The following is a 24,333-nucleotide window of genomic DNA, read 5'->3' on the forward strand; positions in this document are numbered from 1 at the left end:
AAAAATGTGACCGCTAGAGTGTAAACAAAGTTTTTCTATTTTTAGCTCCGGTGACCTACTTTTTCATCCGAGATGACCCATGTTCGAACTCATCCGAGCTATCACCTAGACAAGCATCTTGACCAAGTTTGATGATGATTGATGCAAAAATGTGACCGCTAGAGTGTTAACAAGGTTTTTCTATTTTTAGCTCCGGTGACCTACTTTTTCATCCGAGATAACCCATGTTCGAACTCATCCGAGCTATCAACTAGATAAGCATCCTGACCAAGTTTGATGATGATTGAGGCAAAATTGTGACCGCTAGAGTGTTAACAAGGTTTTTCTATTTTTAGCTCCGGTGACTTAGTTTTTCATCCGAGATGACCCATGTTCGAACTCATCCAAGCTTTCACCTAGACAAGCATCTTGACCAAGTTTGATGATGACTGATGCAAAAATGTGACCGCTAGATTGTTAACAAGGTTTTTCTATTTTTAGCTCCGGTGACCTACTTTTTCATCCAAGATGACCCATGTTCGAACTCATCCGAGCTATCACCTAGACAAGCATCTTGACCAAGTTTGATGATGATTGATGCAAAAATGTGACCACTAGAGTGTTAACAAGGTTTTTCTATTTTTAGCTCTGGTGACCTACTTTTTCATCCGAGACAACCCATGTTCGAACTCATCCGAGCTATCAACTAGATAAGCATCCTGACCAAGTTTGATGATTGAGGCAAAATTGTGACCTCTAGAGTGTTAACAACTAAATGTGAACGGACGGACGACGGACAATCATCAATCCTAAAATCCATGCTCAGGTGAGCTAAAAATTATGCAGGGTACAGTTATCATTCTTGTGCACTGCACTCCTCCTCAATAAGGTCTATCCACCTATGAAGTTTCAAGTTGATAACTCAAATACTTTTTGAGATATGCTCCGGACAAAAATGTCGGACGGAAGGACGGACGGACGAAGGAAGGACGGAGACTATTACTATATCCCCGCCGCCTTTTCGGCGGGGGATAATAAAATATTTCGGAAGTTTGTCAAACATAATATGAAAGGAGGCTCATTAAATAATAAAATATTATAATAAAGAACAAAATCTGAAACTCTTATGACTAGATATCAATTTACCAGTTAAATATAATGTGACAATGTAAGTGGAAGCAAGTAAAAAGTAGTGAAAGCCCAAAGGCTTATTTCCAATGGGGTCCTTGGATATATACTTACTAGAATATACAATATAAAAACAAAAAACTTGAAAAAAACAAAACTTTGGAAACTGGAAGATGTCATATAAATAAAATATTAAACTTTAATATTTCCTTTACATGTACTCAGTTTTAAGTGAAAACCTTCAGTAGTTTTAAAGACTGATGTTGCAACAAGAATTTTCTGAGTACAAATAGGGGCAATAATTCAGTCAATATCCATTCCATCAAAGCAATTTAGTAAATAAGGTACAATCAACTAAAGTCATACAAACGATTGTTACCTTGACCTTTTCTTCTGTCACTTCTATAATTCTTGCCCTATACCAATTATGGTCCTCGGAGAATCTAGCCACTACTACTTCACCAATGGCTCTAAGTAGGAGATTTCCAGCATGTGCAGGCCTTTTACTGTATTCTGTACTGTTAAATACGTAAACATATTTAAATATCATTCATCATCATGTAGTACTGATTTTCTCATAACTTTCATCTAAAGAATGGGACAAAGACAAAAGCCCTCTCATCTAAAACTGGCATAGTGGACAAAAGCTGTTACTTGGGGGTGGCATACATGTTAAAAACTAGAAATGTGTCCATAGGACACTGATGCCCCCACACGCCACTGTTCTGTCAATCTTATGACTCTAGGTCAAATATTTTTTGGACTACATGTGCCACAAGTTGAAAACTAAAAATCAACAAACGGCCATAATTCTGTTAAATTTGGTCGCAGCAAAATATCCTTCCTTTACTATGATCTACACATTAAGGTTGTTAATCCCTGGAAGTTTAAGCAAAATCTGCCATCCGGTTTAAGAGGAGTTGCGTTCACAAAATTTCTACATAGTATAAAGTGAAAAAATCAACAAAGGGCCATAATTCTTTAAAATTTGGTCGCAGCGAAAATTCCTTCCTTTACTACCATCTACACCTTAAGGTTGTTAATCCCTGGAAGTTTAAGCAAAATCTGCCATCCGGTTTAAGAGGAGTTGCGTTCACAAAATTTCTACATAGTATATAGTGAAAAAATCAACAAAGGGCCATAATTCTGTAAAATTTGGTCGCAGCGAAAATTCCTTCCTTTACTGCCATCTACACATTAAGGTTGTTCATCCCTGTAAGTTTAAGCAAAATCTGCCATCCAGTTTAAGAGGAGTTGCGTTCACAAAATTTCTACATAGTATCTAGTGAAAAAATCAACAAAGGGCCATAATTCTGTAAAATTTGGTCGCAGCGAAAATTCCTTCCTTTACTACCATCTACACATTAAGGTTGTTCATCCCTGTAAGTTTAAGCAAAATCTGCCATCCGGTTTAAGAGGAGTTGCGTTCACAAAATTTCTACATAGTATCTAGTGAAAAAATCAACAAAGGGCCATAATTCTGTTAAATTTGGTCGCAGCAAAAATTCCTTCCTTTACTACCATCTACACATTAAGGTTATTCATCCCTGTAAGTTTAAGCAAAATCTGCCATCCGGTTTAAGAGGAGTTGCGTTCACAAGATTTCGGGACGTACGTACGGACGGACGGACGGACGGACAAGTGCAACGCTATATGCTCCCACATTGTGGGGGCATAAAAATAAATAATTCACATGTATGGGGTGGGGGGCTTTTGTTTTACACTCCAATAGCTCAACCTCTATTTAAAACTGCTGGTAAGCTTAAGCTTCCTTGTGGCACAAATATTTGAAAAACCAAGAAATTAAACCGAAAACAAAACAATTTCATATGCACTTTGATAAGGTGAATGTTCTAAAATCAGGGTAATTTCTCCCCCAACCACAATATCCCAGGTTTTAAAATATTTGTAAGACATCTCTAATGGTAAATGAGTACATTGTCAAAGAACAATAAAATGGCAGTGACTTTCTAACACTTAACTATGGAGGAGCAATAAAAAAACTTTGTCATTATAGTCAATAAATGAGACCCACAACTAGATCAAGTACAATGTATATAAATCACCAGAGGACATTAGCAACATTATTCTGAACATTGCTTTTTTATGACTGACATAGTGGACAAAAATTCTACTAATGTGGGTTTTGGGGTGGAGCTTTTGTTCAATTCTCCTTTAAATGAACTACAATAGAGAGAAATAGAATTCTTAAAGAAAGCCCAAAACAGCAAAATTGAAAATGTTGCAGGCTCTATTTGATTGAGCCTGTTCATGGATGGTACTGGAAAGTGCAATCTACCATCCACACCCCCTAGCTCTTAATAACAATACATTTAAACAAGAGCGATCAGTAATCACATGTGTCGCCTCATGATGGCCAATTTCATGTTGGGACAAACTTTCTGACAGACGGACAGACAGACGGACAGTGCACAACTAGACTTGGTACTGATCATTCCTGTAAAGTTTGGATAAAATTGCACCAGTAGTTTATGAGGAGTAGTCCCGACAAGCTTTTGCGTATCTGGCAACACACAGAAAAAAAACACCTTTTTATCAAAGGGCCATAACTCGGCTAAAAATCATTCAACCGGAAAACCCGTGCAATATGCGCAAGGACTTGAGCTACAGATCAATCCTGTAAAGTTTCATTGAAATTGCATGAGTGGTATAAGAGAAGTAGTCCGGACAAACTTTAAAATTAAAAATTATTAAAGGGCCATAACTCTGACAAAAATCATTGAACCGGAAAATGCTGACAATATGCACAACTAGACTTGGTACTGATCATTCCTGTAAAGTTTGGATGAAATTGCACCAGTAGTTTATGAGGAGTAGTCCGGACAAGCTTTTGTGTATTTGGCAACACACAGAAAAAGAAACCTTTTTATCAAAGGGCCATAACTCGGCTAAAAATCATTCAACCGGAAAACCCGTGCAATATGCGCAAGGACTTGAGCTACAGATCAATCCTGTAAAGTTTCATTGAAATTGCATGAGTGGTATAAGAGAAGTAGTCCGGACAAACTTTAAAATTAAAAATTATTAAAGGGCCATAACTCTGACAAAAATCATTGAACCGGAAAATGCTGACAATATGCACAACTAGACCTGGTACTGATCATTCCTGTAAAGTTTGGATGAAATTGCACCAGTAGTTTATGAGGAGTAGTCCGGACAAGTTTTGTGACGGACGGACGGACAGACAGACGGACAGACAGACGAAGGAGAAGTGATCCCTATATGTCGCCACTACTCCGTAGAGGCGACACAAAAACTGCTGATTAACTTAACTTAATCCTTAAGGCACAAATATTACTGTTACAGGCCAAGAAATTAAAGTAAAGATAAAACAAATTCATGTATACATTTTGATAAGGTGAATGTTCCAAAATGGGGGTGATTCCACCCCCACCCCCTCCCCAGCCCAATATACCTTCAATATCCCAGGTTTTAAGATATTTGTAAGACATCTCTAATGGTAAATGAGTACATTGTCAATGAACAATTAAATGGCAGTGACTTTCTAACACTCAACTATGGAGGAGCAATAATTAAAACTTTGTCATTATTGTCAATAAATGAGACCCACAACTAGACCAGAGGACAAGCAGAGTTACTCTATAAATTGCTTTTTTATGTAGCTATTTTTTATTATGATTGTTTCTACATCAAAAGGCCATGTTTCATTCTTGTACTTTCATCAGATAATGACCTGTTCTTAATTAATGGACATTATCAATGTTACTGACCAATCAATGTGCTTTAAGTAGTTCTACCAAGTACTCAAAATGTAAGACACATTTGAGTCGCGTCACGACAAAACCAACATAGTGTGTTTGCGACCAGCATGGATCCAGACCAGCCTGCACTACTGCGCAGTCTGATCAGGATCCATGCTGTTCGCTGTCAGTTTCTCCACTTGAAATAGAGTTGGTTAGGGAACAGCATGGATCCTGATCAGACTGCGTGGATGCGCAGGCTGGTCTGGATCCATGCTGGTCGCAAACCCACTATGTTGGTTTTGTCGTGATGCGGCACATTTATACATGTAGGGCCTACATACCAAAATCTATCACATGGAAATAGCGCTCAGCAATTCTCAATTTTCGGCAGTTAAAAAAAAAGGGCTATGTGAATTAAAAATTATATCTCTTGGACCCAAGTGGTCACCTTCTAAGCCAATAAAACGTTTTCTCAAAGGGTTATAGAATAGTCAAGGGAGTTGCACATTTGTATAATAACAGTACTCTGACAACATTTCAAGGGGTAGGGCCAAAATTTTTGTGTGCAACCATCCATAGCTTGACTTTGTGGTTAAGGTAATGTTACGCGTTAGCGGTCCTGGTGTCCGGATGGCCTTGGTATTGTATAACACAATATGCTATAGACAATGTAGTGTCCGGATGTCTGAGTGCTCGACCTTGATACCAGCTCCACTTATTAAAAATATATGATGCGCTAGCGGTCCTAGCGTCCGGATGGCCTTGGTATTGTAAAATACAATATGCTATAGACCATGTAGTGTCCGGATGACTGAATGTGTGAGTGCTCGACCTTGGTATCAGCTCCACTTATACTGCTCAGTTCACCAGGCTGGTTATCCCAATGCTCAGAGTCCCTTGCAATATTGTCAGGATACAGGACTTAGGCTTCAGGGTGAAGGGGAAACAAATGGGCTATGGACTTCAGTACTCAATAAAGGGGGGGGGGGGGTCTCAACCAGTATGGGTAAATAATAATTAAAATCTATTTTCGTACACAATGACAAAAGACAAGCACTTGATAAAGTATAATCAATTTAATTTTCTGTTAAATCTAAAGCAACCAGAACATGCTCATAAATTAATAACAAAGTTTCATGTTTTAACAACTTGAGTAACACTCATTAAATAAATTATCTACCAACCTATGGCTAACCACTATATTTACTGAAATGCTAAACCCTTGTGCAAGTATATGAATAACTTATAATTTACTGTTCACTGTATATAGAACTTACAAGCCTCAAACTCATATGACAATGTAATAAATGATTTAAAATGCACAAGTTTACTTAAAGATATTTAGAAAAAACTATTATTACTTATCAATGAGAAACCTACAAAAACATTATAAGATTTCTCTTACAAAAATATTTCTTTGAAGATATAAAATCTTTTATTAAACCAAGAAAAATGACAATCAATAATTTTTGTCTAGTGTCTATTCGCTATTTTGTTAAGTCACACTAACCTTTAAGAAAAATCAATGCTTTAAATTGTTCTTAAAATATAGCTACTAGAGTAACGGATGCCCAGGCCGAAAAAATATCTGAAGTCCCCGAACGCAGCAAGAAGTCTGGTATTTATACAAAAACTGAGTGCTACCGATGTAGCATGCAACAAAATGATGCATAAATGCATCATTCTTGTAGCATAACACAAGAACGCATCAATGCAGCATTAATGACGTAGCTAAAGCGCGCATCTACTGCAGCAGTGATGCAAACTTAAAATTTTGATAACTGTACCATGTAGACACTAGAAATAATGATAGAAATGTAAGACAAAAATAATTACATGATATGGACGTTTTCTACAGTTTAACAAGCTGGCCATAGCTATCTATTCTCAAATCAAGACAATATAAACGATACGGAAAAAATATCCTTAGTGCACCGGCGTCCGTAGCAATACAACCGGAAGTTGTCATAACAAAATGGCCGCCTCCTGTACAACAACAATGTGCAAGTGCTTTACAAATTAAATCAATAAATTAGGAAGGTTTAACATGGATTTTAAGGTGACAACAGACACTTTCCGTGGGACTCACATAAATGTCATTTAAACCAACTTATTTTAGTAATAATTGTTATTTATTTAATCTTTGTGCATTAAATGTCGCTGATCATCATAAAAAATAACATATTTGAAAAAAAATGCCTTTGTAAATGATTGATTTTTAATAAAAATCCTAAAATTTTAAATCGTCATATCAAAGTCATTTTTTATTTTTTTGTTATCAAACTTTTGGAAAATAAACATACTTATAATATCTGGGGAACCGTGTCTCAAATTTTTTCTATCTTTTCTCAAAAAAATATTACGTAACGTCAAACATTTTATGCGACTTTTTTCACCATACATATTACGTAATTAAAGATAATTAAGTCGCTGAATGAGCAAACAAAATTCCCTGACACGGTTCCCTCCGTAAATGAATTCCTTTTCATGTGCTTTAAACCGCATGTTAATTGTTTGATTATTAAAAAAGTTATGCCGATTCAAAGTTAGTCCGACCCGCATCAAACGAAGTGTCATAATCGGCTGTTCTCTCTCGGACCCCTAAGTTTCATGCTAAATAATTGCATAATACACAAATATCGCACCAGAGAGGGTCACAGGTTGCGGTAACATACTCTAACAACATTTTATGACCCAGTGACATCTGACCAATTAAAAAGTTAATGATTAATATCAGTTTATAACAGAAATTTCTTCAAATCTTAACGTGATTTACTGTCGTCGCACATGTCACGTGACTTTCGGTAAAATTTGAGGCACTCGGTGGGGGGAAATGGAACGTATTTGCGCAACGCTAGCGGGGTATTTAATTGTTTCAGCATTATTATTATATTATAGCAGTGTCACTCTGTATGTGTATTCGTGTATGAAATTCCATTAAAATAACAAAAAACTGAGCTTCTGACGGTATTTTAAAGGCCATGGTAGATGTACAAATAAGAACGGGATATTATATATTTTTCCTCCAAATTGATATAAATGCTTCACATATTTTAGAAATGAAAGGTATCACTCGATCATTATGATCTGACATTCTTGACTTCTATTATCATGAAAATCATCTATGCAAGGCATAGAGATCCAGTTTCTACTGGGATAAACAATAAATTCCATAATTTGTCCCAGGTTTATTAGTACTGTGTTCGATTTACTGGCGAACAATTTATTCAAAGCATTCACTGATAATATATATTAATATCTTTTTTATTGATTCATAGAGAAATAATCATCCTTAAACAATCTAAAATGGTTTAGAAATTTGTCAGGGACACCTTACCACAAGTCATATAGGCGTTCACATAAAAAATGTTGTCTGTTTTTGTTGTTGTTTTACTTGACATTGTTAGAAAACGAGGTTGAATGTTAAGCAAGCCGTTGAATCCGTACTAAAGTCCATAAACTCAATATAATATCTATCAGATTAACGGGACAGACAAATTATTTTCACACATTATGGATATTTTAGCAACTATATTTTTAATCAACCCCGTGGTCGTGCGATTTGCCGCTATGCTTAATTATCTATGTTTCATACATTATGTTACGTACTTTGGCCGACAATTTCTTATTTAATAAAAAATGCCAAATAAAACGTAAACGATATTCATAAAAGATGTACGGTATTTGTACGATACATGAATTACGAGTAGTATGGACCAGTATGGACCGGTAATTCACGGATATATGGAACTACCGATTTCCCTCATTGATGCCTCAACAGGGGGCGGAGCGTTATCTATAACTGACAGGTTACGCGAATAGCAGATAAAAATGATACAGGTACCGTTTTAAAACGTTTAAAAACACATTTTTTGGACTAACTGCTTCCAAAATTAAATCACGAATGTGTTCAGAAAAGGTTGATAAATCTACTAAGCAAAAAATCTCATTTTAGGTATTTTCAGAGATAATTGACTCCGTTGTCACCTTAAGCAAGTTACTTCACACAATAAAAGAAAACATGTGTTATTAACGATTTAAACTGGATTTATCACAAATACATCACGGACTAGGATAAACGGAGCAGCAAAAGTGAAAATACAAACTGTTTACATTTTGAACGAAGACAGTGCGATGTAAAAGCTAAGAAATCCTGGCAAAAACACATAGATAGGGCAAGTTGAGCTGAATATTTAAACAGTCCAACTGTCTTGATTTATACGGGAAGCCAGTGAAAGCTGCAAATCTATTTACTGTTACAAAAAGAAAAAAATAACAAAAGGTCACAGAATAGATCTATGAAAATCACCAGGTAGGTATCAATTACCATTTAAATACCGGGGCACTACATTACCCCTGACTTCAGATGCAGCAACTCCTGTTGCTGGTATTTAACTACAAATTATTAACAGGTAAGTAAATAAAGACATCTTAATATGCATACAATATACACAATCAATAACATTTAAAAACAAGTTCATGATAAATTAAATATCACATTCTAAAATAAAATGACTAGATAAAATATTTTGATTAAATAATCAACACTGTTTCACAGAATCTATATAGTCCATTTATATGAATGAAAGTTCCTTCAGCGCGTTAAACTTTTCACTATTTAATAAGTCCAATAATTTAATTTCACTATGAAGCACTAATAAGTTTGAAGTATATAGTAGAACACAATATAAGTCTTTCACCGGTAGTAGTTAAACGTCCATTCCACCGAAATATTACGTTTACCAATCTTAAGATTAAACGAAATTGTGGTAAGTTCACAATTAATAGTTCACAATATAATTATCCAAGTTATAAGTTCATTTCCCCGATCTTTTTGGGTCCTTCACTATCGATTGCATTTTGGGCGGGCGGTTCTCCTTTGACTCTAGACGTGGCTTCTTGTTACCCGAATCTGAGCTCTCACTTCGGCGGCCCTGGACACTTTGCCGCATAACAACATTATCCACGGACCGCTCCATCCTAGTGATTGAATCTGCAACCGTTCCCATTGTACGATTCACCTCCTCAATTCGTCGGCTGTTTCTCTCCAGTGCCTGGTAAATCTTCTCCATACCAATTCTTATGGTTTCCGAGAGCTGGGTTATGGCCATTGATGACGCTGTAGGGGTCAGGTCCGTCTTAGTGTGAGTAACCTTGGTCTGTGACCCTTTATCAACCCTGGTTGTTACTGGTGAGAAACAAGACTCACTCTCATCCCTGCCTAGAAGTTGCTCACTGATGTCTTCCACTTCCGGTGTACTGGTAAAAATCCAAGGGTGTCCTGTGGATCACTGGGGTGTTGAGTGTCTCCTTGACAGCAGACATGACACTAGCGACTGTAGTTGTTGTTGTTGCTGGAGCAGAAGTTGTCGTCAGGGTCGGAAAGCTCAATAACGTATCCAGACTAGCATTTGTCAATGAATCCCCAAATGATGGCACATACTGGTAATCAGCAGGAACATATGGTGACGTGCTCACTGCTGTGAAAACAGAAGTGGAAGAGGCCGATGACACAGCTGGTCTAATAGGCATGAAAGGGCTGCTCACTGTAGCACTTGACTGGTACACAGGAAGAGTTGCTGTGGTAGCTGTCACTGCCTTGCTTCGTATCAAAGGGCTTCTCTCAGGAACTCCGACCATACCTGACGGACTCTTAGGCACTGCTGGCTTGAACAGGTTTGCCTGGCCAGACAAACCTGTAGGCGTGTACTCCGGCATCGTTGGATCGTACCCGGGTACGGAGATCTGCCTCTTGTCTGTAGGGGTATGGTTTTGCCCAAGGAACCTGCGAGCCTCGCCTCCCCTCATGCTAGCGTCAGACAGATGCTTCGGCTGAAGCGCATGCTTCTCAAGCACCCCCATCGTCATACACCGGAACTGGCACAGTGAACAAAAGAATGGTGCTTGATCCAAAGCCATATGATTGCGGTACACATGTATCGTCATCCGGTAACGCTCAGATACATGCACCCTCTGACCCCTCTCACAATGCAGACAAGTGTAAAGTCTTCTCCCAGAGCGTCTAGCGTCCATGACAGCCTGCAATATACAAAAATAAGGGGGCTTTTACTTTAAGGAATCCCTCAGCAATACATGAAGAGTTTAAGGCTTGTCGGTTCCAGTGTTCCCAAATTAGTTTTTCCCTTCCAAAACCCCTTGCACTTTCATTAAGATTGCTACTCTTGTACTTATGGCTCCTTTACCTCTACTGCTGTGGTGGTTTCTACCTACTGGCTACTATGTGTGTTACTCTACATTATTTTAACCTATTTAAGCTTTTTAAGTAATGCCTTCACCCATTTAGGCCTATTAGTACCCTCATACACTTTCAATTTGTCATGATGGGCTAATCTTTGTTCACCTTTTTGATTAATTTGTATTTTAAAAGTTATCGGCGACAGTTTTTGTACAACAATACATGGTCCGTCAAATTTCTTTTCAAGTTTTGGGGTAACGCCAACTTTTCTCGCTTCATGTAATAACCACACCACATCTCCAACTTTATAGTTAGTTAAAGAGGCTTTGATGTCATATCGGTCTTTGCTTCTCTGAGCGCTCACTTTAAGATATCTCCGTGCCACCTTGTGCGCTCTTAACATGTGATCACGTATATCTTGCACGTGCTCAACTTCTGATTTTGGTTCATTATGCAACGCATATCCGTGAACTAAATCCACAGGCATCCTTACCTCCCTACCAAGGCACATAAGGTTTGGCGTGAGCTTTGTCGACTCATTTGGAGCTGACCTATAAGCACCAGCGAGGCATCCGAGGTACTTGTCCCACTCATCTTGCTCCACTAGGTATGCTTTAACCATCTTGATCAGGCTCCGGTTAAATCGTTCACACTGTCCATTGGCCTTCGGATTCCGTGGCGTGGTACGCGTTTTCCGCACCTCAAACAGGCGGCAAAGTTCCCTAAAGATTTTGCTTTCGAATGTCGCACCTAAGTCCGAGTGGATTGAAAGCGGACATCCCCACCTAGCAATGAACTCATTTGCAATCTTCAGTGCGCAAACATCAGCCTGCTGAGAAGGAACCGGAAACACCTCGGCATATTTCGTGAAGTGGTCAGTGAGCACCATAACATATCGGTTGCCATTTTCGGTTATCGGCAAAGGACCCATAAAGTCGATGGCAAGCACGTCCCAGGGAGCACCACTTGGTAGATGTCCCATTGGAGCCTTTGGTGTCTTCTTTGGATCTGCATTGGCGGCACAAATATCACAGCCCCTAACAAAGAGCTTGACATCATCTTTCAGTTGATACCAGTAATAGCCTTGCAAGATCCTATGTTTGGTCTTCTTGGTACCAAGGTGACCCGCCAATAAATTTTCATGAGCCTGCTTCAGCATTTGTTTTTTCATCAAACTCGGAACTATTAGCTGTATGTATATGTCTGTGCCATTTTGCTTCTCAAACTTTTTGCACAAAACCCCCTCATACAGCACTAATGAGTCCCAGATCATCACATAATGTCTGGCTGCAGGGCTTTCAGACTCCATTTGTGAATTGTCTGGCTTCATATTTGCCTTCATTGCTTTGTATACTGTCGCAATATCTGGGTCAATTTCCTGTTGCTTTGCGACCTCTTGTGCACTGGTTGCTTCTGTCCATGGCACGTGCCTTTCTACCTTCTTGTTAACCGTAGCCCTGATCTGTGCCATGGACGTGTCCGGCTTTTGAGATATGCTTTCCTGTTCTACTTGATCTCCGGGTGGCTCACCTGTCACCTCAGGCCAGGACAACTCCATTAGATCTGCCCGCCTACGGCATTTACTGCAAGGCCCGCACTTTAATGGCTCACTAGTATCAATTTCGCTGCAAGTGCATGCCCTTGGATCTTCGCATCTGGATAGTGCATCGCAATGTGATTGAAGTCGACCAGGTCTGTACTGGATCGAAAACTGGTATGCGGCAAGTATCTCTATCCACCTTGCGATTTTCCCACTCGGTTCTTTCAAGCTAAATAACCATACTAGGGCTTGGTGATCGCTTCTCACGATAAATTTTCTACCTAGCAAATATTGCCTGAAATACTGAATGTAATACACTACAGCAAGCAACTCCTTTTCCGTTACACAATATTACGCTCGGCCTTGTTCATTGACCTGCTGGCATAGGCGATGACTCTCTCACGACCAGACTGCAGCTGTGACAACACTCCTCCCAGCCCAACCCTCGACGCATCAACATCTAGGTAAAAGTCTACTCCTTCCTTTAAAGGGTAGCCCATGATGTCAGCACCTGTGAGCTTTGCCTTTAAAGTTTCAAAGGCCATTTGGCACTCAGACGTCCAATTGAACACTGTGTCTTTCTTAGTTAACTCTGTCAACGGCTTGGCAATCTTCGCAAAGTCTTTAATAAACCGCCTGTAATAAGACGCGGTCGCGACAAACTGCTTTACTTGTTTCGCAGTTGATGGCCTAGGCCAGTCCGCCACTTTTGCGACATTTGTCCTTAGACACTATATGACCAAGGAAGGTTACTTCTGTCTGAAGCAGATGACATTTCTCCGGACGAAGCTTCAATCCCACACTATTTATTCTTGAAAGAAGCGTATCAACACGACACATGTGTTCATCAAAGCTGGCACTGTAGACAATAATGTCATCAACATAAACAAGACAAGTTTGCCATTGAAGATCTTTCAGTACCAATTCCATTGTCCTCTGGAAAGTACTGCTGCTGTTGCTTAGGCCAAACGGCATCCTGGTCATTTCAAAACAGTCCATACTTGCATGTAAAGGCGGTCTTGGGAATATCTTCCTTCTTGAGGGGGATCTGAAAGTAACCCGAGGTCAAGTCAAAATAACTAAAGAGGCTCATACCTGCCACTGCATCCAGGCAGTCCTGGACTCTGGGCAGTGAAAGGCATCTTGCTTGACAAGTGCGTTAACCTTTCTATAATCTAAGCACGGACAAACAGCACCAGACTACTTACGCACAAATACAATTGGGCTCGCCCAAGGCGAAGTGCTTTTCCGGATGACGCCTTTCTTTAGCAAGTCCTCAACCGCGGCCTTTTCTTCAGCAGCAAACGCCAAGGGCACACGTCTCGGTCTCTGCTTAACTGGCGCTGCATCGCCTGTATCAATAGAATGCTCAACAACGAAGTTACTCCCAAGTCCCATTCATCCTTAGAAAAATGTACCACTATGCTTGCACAGGAGGTTCTTAACCCGAACCTTCTCATAAGTGCTCTTGCCTTTTGTCGCCTTCTCATAAAGGCTCAATAGGTGGACTGGTACATCACCTTTATTCACCATCTCGGCATTGGCCCTAACACCCGGATCACTGTTCCCCTTCGGACCCACTCTTCGAACTCTATTCAGGTTTTCTTCCTCGTCATCATGCTCTCTCTCGGCTAACACAGGGTTCGTACAGACATCCAGTATCAAAATTCAAGGACTTTTTAAGCACTTTTTAAGCATGTTTTTCCATTTTTCAAGCACAATTTGTTGCGTGTCTATCCTACACAATGTTTAACCAGTATTAATTTATAAGTCATTTTTTGTTGAAAACACATTTTCTGGCTACAGTACACTTTAACAGTTCCTATAGAATAACAAGAAAGATACTGAACTGCCACCCTGTTTTATGGCCCCCTGTTAAAACCCTAACTTCAATATATCACGCTCTTTTGTAGGTTTTCCGTTTCTTTTAAATATAAATACTATAACATGATAATATGATATATATCTACATTAGTAAATTGTCTTACAAAAATAATGTCAATATTCATTGAATGGTTAAGTAAAAATCATTAGCACTATACAAAATCGCAGTGAGTGGGGTATTGCGATGATCTTGCGATGAGGGCTACATATCAGAATCTAGCTAAATTCTGTGTTGAAACCTTGGAACACAACATGAGCATTATAGAGGGGTTGCAGTGAAGTTCAAATTAACTGCAATTTGTGTCTGTTACATTGAGCAAACATTGATTTTGGTACTGAACAAGATCTTTTTTTATTGGTTTTTTTTTGGTAACTGTTGATTTTTACTGACACTTATCTGTCATTCAATCATTTTCAAGCACATTTGTAGCGAATTTAAGCACTTTTTTAAGCACTTTTCAAGAGAATAATCAAATTCAAGGACTTTTAAGCACTTTTTATCATTTTTAAGCACTTTTTAAGAAAGGGACTGAAATTTAAGCACTTTTTAAGACTGTACGGACCCTGTAACACACTCACTATTCTCTCGATTTGCTCAGCCTCGCCGATACAAGCATCCTGCTACAAAGTTACATCTACCGGAAAAGGATTCATTATTCGCACCTTACAAGTGGGACCGCAATTAATATCGATCAGTGTAGAGGCCATCAGTAAATTATATCGCTCTTTGAAATTTTCATTTGGTTCAACTAGATATTCGCAATCCCTCAGTAGATCATCATACTCGAGCCTCTCAACAAAAACATCAACTATTGTCTCAGCTCTACCCGGAAGGCTTATATCATCGGCCACGGTCACTCGCCTAGGCCCTTTCATCCCACCAATCTTTTGGCATGGTATTTGTACCCCATCAATAATTATCAGACCTTTACTCAAGAGAAGGTCAGCCGGTCCCTTCTCTCCACCCATGAGAATGTCAAACCCAAGAAGCGCATCATCCTCGATGTCAGCCACGACAACCTCATGAGTAAGCTCGTAACTGCCGAGCTTCAAAGTAAATTCCGCCTTTCCGAACTCTGCTATCGGTAAGCCATTTGCCCCGCGAAGGTTACCAGATTTAGTTAACTTGGGCCTCACGCCCTCATCCATAGCCTCGAACACCCTCGACGATATCACAGTCCTGACAGCCCCTGTGTCCGCTGTGAACAGGATGTTAACCCCTTGTATGGATCCGTTAACATACAATCCTTCACTTAACCTTCGCTTCGCAGTCCTATTTTTCCTCCCTAACTTTACTTTATCCTCAGCTTCTCCCATTACCCCCTTACTATCATGGCCTTCTATCTCTAGTTGGACCGCCTCCCGGCCACCGGGGCTGGTCCCTTGAAGTTTAAATCCACTTTATTACCCGAACCATTTTGACCCCTACCTTCACTTCTTTTCACATTATGTGAAGGTTCAACATTTACCCTTGGTCTCTTTTGAGGGCAGTTCCTCGCATAGTGCCCCATGGCATGGCAGTTAAAACACTCCACCGAGTTACTATTTCGAGGTAACTGGTCTCTTTTAGGCTGCTGAGCTGCAGATCTACCTGTCCCTTCCAACCTATCGAGTCTTTCCAAAATGCTAGCCAACATCTCTTCTTGCTTATTTTGGACTTGCCGACTACCGCTACTGCTTGAATGACATCTATCGCCTTCAGTTGGAGGTCTAGACCATGGCACCACTTTCTCCGGAACCCTACAAAGACTCTCGCTCGGACTTCCAAAGTCGATATCTGAGTCCTCGCTTCTCTGTATCGCACGCCTCGCAGCCCTATATTTCCTGTCAGAGCCTACACTGTTCCGTGTCTGCACAAAATTGACAACATGGTATACCGCTTCGTCAATTGTTTCGGGCTCCTTATGGAATTCGATTTCGAACCGTACCTCTTCATCGCGAAGTCCATCAAGAAACCTCCTGACTAGGTCTTCATCCCTGGTTCGCCTATCGCGATACCCATGAGCTTTGTCGTAAAGCATTTTCAGGTCAGCTGCATAATCTTCGGCAGTCTCTCCTGACTTCTGATTTCTACGACTAAATTTGGCAGCAAACGATCGAGTAGTTTCAACGACACGAAATCTATTGTTCATCTCTCTAACAAGCTCTTCATAGTCATTTATAAGGTGCCTTGGTAACTGTCCGTATAAGAATTGGGCGGCTTGACCCTCCATGCGGGGCAATAACTGGTCCAACCTGTCTTCGTTACCCCATCCAAACCTATCTGCTATGGCCTCAAACCTCGCTATCCAGACCTGCCAGTCCTCTTTTCCTGTAAATGATGGAATCTTGACGGTATCTGGCAACCTAGCTCCGGACGCATACCTCCTACCTGATTGGATCACGCTTTCCCTCGCGTAAGGTCTTCTGGGAGCAACATTCATCATGGGCTCCGCAGAGTTGAAATTAAAATCATGCCCATAACTTCTTGGTTCAGCTCTCCCATAGGGATACTGATGATCATTCCAAGTATTACGGTCTTGGCGCCTATGAGGCTCGTAATCTCCTCGACCTGGATCGGTTTGTCGATGAATAGAAGTGGGGACTCCATTTTGCTGAGCTGGGTGCTTCAAGTTCTTAAGTTCAACGACCACCTCTTTCAACACCCCTGTTATTTCATTAAACATCCTATCAGACCCTGCTTGATACTGATCAGTTGCGACAAATGGTGAAGTATTTGCCGCAGCATCTGTATATCTAGATGCGCCTGGATTTGTCGCTTGTCCTTCATATGGCCGAATTGTTAAAGACCCCTCTTCATCGGACAATGTTCGCAAACTGCTTGCTCTAGACAATCCGCTATGGGTTGACCCTTCATGATCTTGCCGTCTGAAAAATACCTCCCCTTCACTATCCCCTGGTATGTAATTTTCCATCATATCGAGATCTTGCGTGCGGGTTTGTATCACTGGATCCTTTAAAAATCAAGGATCCCACTTCTGACACCAAAAATATGTTACGCGCTAGCGGTCCTGGTGTCCGGATGGCCTTGGTATTGTATAACACAATATGCTATAGACAATGTAGTGTCCGGATGTCTGAGTGTGTGAGTGCTCGACCTTGATACCAGCTCCACTTATTAAAAATATATGATGCGCTAGCGGTCCTAGCGTCCGGATGGCCTTGGTATTGTAAAATACAATATGCTATAGACAATGTAGTGTCCGGATGACTGAGTGTGTGAGTGCTCGACCTTGGTATCAGCTCCACTTATACTGCTCAGTTCACCAGGCTGGTTATCCCAATGCTCAGAGTCCCTTGCAATATTGTCAGGATACAGGACTTAGGCTTCAGGGTGAAGGGCAAACAAATGGGCTATGGACTTCAGTACTCAATAAAGGGGGGTCTCAACCAGTATGGGTAAATAATAATTAAAATCTATTTTTGTACACAATGACAAAAGACAAGCACTTGATAAAGTATAATCAATTTAATTTTCTGTTAAATCTAAAGCAACCAGAACATGCTCATAAATTAATAACAAAGTTTCATGTTTTAACAACTTGAGTAACACTCATTAAATAAATTATCTACCAACCTATGGCTAACCACTATATTTACTGAATGCTAAACCCTTGTGCAAGTATATGTATAACTTATAATTTACTGTTCACTGTATTTAGAACTTACAAGCCTCAAACTCATATGGCAATGTAATAAATGATTTAAAATGCACAAGTTTACTTAAAGATATTTAGAAAAACTATTATTACTTATCAATGAGAAATCTACAAAAACATTATAAGATTTCTCTTACAAAAATATTTCTTTGAAGATATAAAATCTTTTATTAAACCAAGAAAAATGTCAATTAATAATTTTTGTCTAGTGTCTATTCGCTATTTTGTTAAGTCACACTAACCTTTTAGAAAAATAAATGCTTTAAATTGTTCTTAAAATATAGCTACTAGAGTAACGGGTGCCCAGGCCGAAAAAAATATCTGAAGTCCCAGAACGCAGCAAGACGTCTGGTATTTATACAAAACTGAGTGCTACCGATGTAGCATGCAACAAAATGATGCATAAATGCATCATTCTTGTAGCATAACACAAGAACGCATCAATGCAGCATTAATGACGTAGCAAAAGCGCGCATCTACTGCAGCAGTGATGCAAACTTAAAATTTTGATAACTGTACCGAGTAGACACTAAAAATAATGATAGAAATGTAAGATAAAATATAATTACATGATATGGACGTTTTCTACAGTTTAACAAGCTGGCCATAGCTATCTATTCTCAAATCAAGACAATGTAAACGATACGGAAAAAATATCCTTAGTGCACCGGCGTCCGTAGCAATACAACCGGAAGTTGTCATAACAAAATGGCCGCCTCCTGTACAACAACAATGTGCTAGTGCTTTACAAATTAAATCAATAAATTAGGAAGGTTTAACATGGATTTTAAGCAAGTTACTTCACACAATAAAAGAAAACATGTGTTATTAACGATTTAAACTGGATTTATCACAAATACATCACGGACTAGGATAAACGGAGCAGCAAAAGTGAAAATACAAACTGTTTACATTTTGAACGAAGACAGTGCGATGTAAAAGCTAAGAAATCCTGGCAAAACGCATAGATAGGGCAAGTTGAGCTGAATATTTAAACAGTCCAACTGTCTTGATTTATACGGGAAGCCAGTGAAAGCTGCAAATCTATTTACTGTTACAAAAAGAAAAAAATAACAAAAGGTCACAGAATAGATCTATGAAAATCACCAGGTAAGTATCAATTACCATTAAATACCGGGGCACTACAGTAACTGCCTTGGAATCACTTTAAACCCAACAAAACTAGAACTGTGTCCAAAGGACACGGATGCCCCCACTGACAACATATATATGGTATATAGTGAAAAAATCAACAAAGAGCCATAATTCTGTTAAATTTGGTCGCAGCATAAATTCCTTCCTTTACTACCATCTACACATTAAGGTTGTTCATCCCTGGAAGTTTAAGCAAAATCTGCCATCCTGTTTAAGAGGAGTTGCGTTCACAAAATTTCTATATGAGCGCCGTCACGACAAAATGACCCTTCGGGCAATTTTCTTCGATTTTTTGGTTTCATAATTTTCATAGAAACCAATTATTACAGATGATTTTACTTTTTATTTGACGAAAAAATCTTGAAAAATATCAAAGATATATATTTTTATGTACATAGACCAATGTGTTGCTTCGACGTCGGCGACGACGTTTGTTTAAACGTTGAACGTTTTTAAGAACGTCGTAGTTTATTGCTGAATTGCTTTGTTTTAAAAATGGATTTTGTAAGAATCAATAAAGACAGTAACTCCACGTGAATTTATTTTACAGTCCTATGAAGTTACAAACTTCAAATTCATAAATATTAAAAGATAACAGAAGAAATCACATAAACAGATCAGCACTAATGTGCCCAGTATATTGGTTAATTTATTACTAACGAAATTTTAAAACTTGCAATATATACATCATTCTTATTTCAAATAATATCTAGTTTATTGATAACACATATAAGGACTAAACACACAGTCAAAGATAATGCATGTATACATTTGTACATTCAAATCTAAATTGTCATTCTTCCCGTAACGGTGGGCACGTCACATCACGGTACGCCTGACGTACAAAAGGTCGTACATTCTTGTACAGATATTGCTGCCTTGCGCGGGAAAGTCCACCCGGTAGCAAAACTGCAGGGAGAATATCTGCTGGTACTGAAGCATTTCTCTTCAGGATTGTGACCCGCTGCTCTACGTCAGTTGAGCGTTCTTTCACGTATATAGCATCCTTCGTAATACGGAAAGCGTGATAGCGCTGTATACCCCGTAATGGTAAAAAGAAACGCGGCAGAAATGTCTTCCAGTCATACCTGTAATATATGTATTACGTAGTTAATAATATGTCAGTCATAAATTACTTGATATTTTACAATGACAAGCAGGTATTAATACACGTACAAGTAATATGCCAGCATTTATGCCGAGGCCGAATTAAGCTCTCTATTAATTTGTTTTGCTGTTTTATTGTACAAACTTATTTAAATGGGGTGTAAATTTTAGAAATTCAAATATTTGTAATAGAATACCAAGTCCAATTCTGACATCCATCCTCCTTGCGGAAGAGCACGGGGAAATTGCTTGAAGCAGACTTTCTCACGACAGATGCCACCTGCGAAATACTGTCGCAGTCCGTGCGCCTATACAGCTTCTTGATATGTCCAAATCCTCCATCCACAAGACACCTGAAATCGAATAAAAAACTATATCAAAAATTGCTTATTTATAGTTTATGTTGATTTTATTTTTATTTATATAGGAACATAATGATTGCAAGTAGATTTGTTCTGGAATAATCGATTTGTTCGACAGTGTTTTAATTTTAATCTAATGGCCAGATTGTCTAAAACATGCCCGCTGGTGTGCAAGCACATACATATTTAAACACATAAAAAATAGCAAATGCTCGTTTTGTGCCGACCAGAATTATTGTAGAGGACTGTCATAAACTAAAATACATAAGTTCGCATTATACGAGTATAAAATAAAATAAAACTTAAAAATATAAATTACTTTGTATGACCAGGAATTCCCATCAGGAGTGTTATCTCATCATGGAGCCCCATATGAATTCGCCATGCCAGATACGCTAACATAAAGCGATTTTTATTCTGCGCTGTAATAAAAAATATATTTTTATTTCACCATTTGAACTAAAACTTATAAATTAAAAATTATGCTTTGTAAAATGTAGCATTTTGAATATAAAACGGAATGTTCAATGCTATACTATTATTTAATTAAAAACACAAATACGGAAAAATACTCACAACCACAGTTGTCGGCGTGCATGACGCAAGCTTTCTCTCCAAATCCCTGGTTTTCGAGGCAATGATGTAGCATACTTATAACTGAGTTTGGCCCGTGAGTTCCTGTACCATCAGCACCTGTTAATTTACATTAATTCTAAGTATATTTCATATTTCGACAACACACATTTAAAATGACATTTTATTTATTATATGTTTATATGAAATTAATATTTTACAATACTGAAAAGCAAAATATCTCTATTATAGACAATGATAGAAAAAAAGCTAAATTTATTTACTTATTTATTTATTTATTTATCTATTTATTTACTTATTTATTTAATTATATTTATTTATTTATTTATTTATTTATTTATTCTTAACATACCAATTGATTCATCCTCGTCTATAAGGTAATTATATTGTTGTGACACAGAATCAACACGGACGCCAAAAATTTGTATTTTCCTGCCAGTAACAAAATACAAAGGGCCCATTTGTTGACTATGGTGTGGTATAGTCACATTTTGAGAATAGTCGAAAGTATAGTGCACTTTTGATAAATCACTAGTGCATGCCTGGGCAGGTCGATTGACTGTGACTGATGTGTGCCTCATTTCCTCACGAGCCTCTTCTATAGTCTGTCTATAAACCTGTCGCTCCCTCTGGGCATCCTACATAGTTTGTGTAAATAAACAAAAATATAAACAAATCACTCCAACTCTATAATTATTAACCTTACAATAAAATATCTATAAACATGTAATGCTAGTTAACACAAATATTATCTTAATAAATGTTAAGTTGTTTATAGCAAATTTTGTATCACATGTATCAAACTATAATTCAATTGATATGTCAATAATTTCAAAAGTATGGTTCCATTACGCAGACAAATAATTACCGCAAGAACTTTGCAAGGAAAAATCAGTGTTACTAATAAACATCTGGAAAAAGGTGATCCTTGAAAGCATTAATAACAACAAAATGACATGAAAATTGCAGACTTGTTTTGATTAATTAAGCGTAATAGGTGTTAAAGTCAGATTAAATTCCGCTGTCGAACGGATTTTAAATTTTAGTAACGCATATTTGTAGATGGAAGTCAGTATGATATAATTAATATTACCTGTATATGTTCTCGTAAAGCGTTTGCTGCCTCAAGTTTGTCCACCTCATGTATAGCATCAGCCACCCTTTTCCTTATCATCTCGCACTTATGACAAACGTCATCTTTTGCCGTCATTATCTTAATGTGTGGAAGGCATTGCTTCCAAACACATTTAAATGTAGTTATACCAAGAACTCTTACGCCGGCTTCTACACATGCTTGTTGGTATTTTGAATGTAAATCCACTTTTGTAGTATTACATGGTAATAGAACAGGTGCAGCCTCGTCTGCTCCGCGTGGTGCTGCTGGCATTGATAACCCGTTGATTTCTGCATATAATACCAGGAAATCAACACAGAAACGCACGTCCTCGTACTTAACTGCATGGCCTGGCTTTCTCCCGGTATTCCCATGTATTCGCGGCACCGGTCCATTTGAATTTAAATGTTTCAGTAAAGATTTAACAGTCCTCTGCCCAATATCATTAACGTGGCAGAACACAGATTTACAGACAGTTTTGCCATCAAATGTATATCTATATCTAACTCGTTTACGTTTACCTTTCCTGGTTTCCTGTGCACCTATTTTCAACAGACTTCCCATAACAAACATCTCCTTTTGGTCTTTCTCCATTTCCCTGAGAGACAAAATATGCCCTTGAATGTGTTCAGCATCAAACTGCGTCAAACAATTGGTTTTACACTTACATTGTACACTTGTGACATCATTATCGTCCGACTCTGATTCTAAATCGCCCTCGCCCCTCTCCTCATCTGATCCTTCCGGCATGTTCTCTGCAGCACTGTAGACAAACTCATGGACACGCCCTATGATTGACTCTGCATGTTGGTCGTCATCATCGTCTCCCCAATCACCATTTAATTCGTCCTCTGTTACATGTGCATGTGGCCCCTTCTCGACTGTCTCATTAACAATGCCAAATTCCTCATATAACTCATCTAATTCCTGCGTTAAAATAAAGTAAAAAATAATAATAATAATCTTTTGATAAAATTGTATGATCGATGATAGTTATAATCGATATAATCTAGAATAAAATATAAAATGATATTATATGTTGTCCCAGTTATCCAGTTAAAATAACTCAGGTAAGATAGTAAATGAGGTAATATATCTATTCCTTAAAAAATATTTCTTCCCTTCTTACAAAATATCTATGAAGCACTGTTACATGTACAATTTATTTACTCTATGCATACCATAAAGAAAATTTAAAAAAGAAAAAAAAAAGGAGGTGCGAGGTTTCGAACTTCGGTCCTCTAAGTCGTCAGTCCTTCACTCTCCTGACTGCGCTACAGAGACATTAGTATTGATTGTATTATTATAATTCCATAGTACAGTAAATCGATCGATAACATGAACGATTACTCTTGGTCTGTAACTATGTTATGAAGGGAGGCAATTCCTTTGTATATACTGTTGCTATGAAGTAAAACCACTGAAAATCGGGATTATTCGATAAAATTTGCATCTTAAACTTAAACTGCTAAATACTTTGTTCTATATATTACATGCAGGATGCAAGTTGACGAATAAAAACATGATTTCACCATAAATAAACTCATTTTTTAACTGAAGCGCTCAAATCATCTGTCAAATTTGACAGCAGACGCAACATCTTAAAAAAAATTAAAAAATCTAGTTTTGCACTTTAAATCTTTGTATTTTTTGTTTTTTAAATCATAAAAAGATACAAAAATACCTGAAAATCATTCTTCTCAGACATGGTGTCTAAATTCCGCCTACAAAACACGGAAAATCATGATCTAGCGACAACAAGGTACTTGAAAAGCCGTCATAAACTGCGAACAATTTCGCGGACTTTTAACCGGTGTTTGAAAAACTTGTCCGAAGGTACAAAATGTCATGACGGCGCCCATATGGTATATAGTGAAAAAATCAACAAAG

The 24,333-nt window shown here is 38.3% G+C and overlaps 2 protein-coding genes across 2 annotated transcripts in view; both read right to left on the bottom strand.

Moving 5' to 3' along the window:
* Nucleotides 1–1,429: 1,429 nt before the first annotated feature.
* The window catches only part of LOC132721599 (uncharacterized), a 99,074-nt gene continuing 76,170 nt past the window's right edge, over nt 1,430–24,333 (bottom strand). The window contains exon 18 of the mRNA XM_060705918.1: nt 1,430–1,625. Within this exon, the coding sequence (XP_060561901.1) occupies nt 1,430–1,625 (196 nt within the window). The remainder of the gene's footprint in view (nt 1,626–24,333) is intronic.
* LOC132721602 (uncharacterized) lies at nt 19,504–24,309 on the bottom strand. The gene is made up of 6 exons (XM_060705922.1): nt 22,423–24,309; nt 21,682–21,967; nt 21,312–21,428; nt 21,055–21,157; nt 20,571–20,726; nt 19,504–20,354 (listed from the first exon to the last, which is right to left on the bottom strand). The coding sequence occupies exons 1-6, from the start codon at nt 23,191–23,193 to the stop codon at nt 20,060–20,062; spliced, it is 1,728 nt and encodes a 575-aa protein (XP_060561905.1). The 5' UTR covers nt 23,194–24,309; the 3' UTR covers nt 19,504–20,059.

This window comes from Ruditapes philippinarum, unplaced genomic scaffold, assembly GCF_026571515.1.
Source record: "Ruditapes philippinarum isolate M1 unplaced genomic scaffold, ASM2657151v2 ctg1656_1_1_1_1, whole genome shotgun sequence".
Taxonomy (NCBI): Eukaryota; Metazoa; Mollusca; class Bivalvia; order Venerida; family Veneridae; genus Ruditapes; species Ruditapes philippinarum.

Coding starts and splice junctions, on each gene's coding strand:
- LOC132721602 (XM_060705922.1), bottom strand. CDS start 23,193: ATGCCGGAAGGATCAGATGAGGAGAGGGGCGAGGGCGATTTAGAATCA. Junction 21,429..21,681: donor AGACGAGGATGAATCAATTG/GTATGTTAAGAA, acceptor GTAAATTAACAG/GTGCTGATGGTACAGGAACT. Junction 21,158..21,311: donor GCACGCCGACAACTGTGGTT/GTGAGTATTTTT, acceptor TTTTTATTACAG/CGCAGAATAAAAATCGCTTT.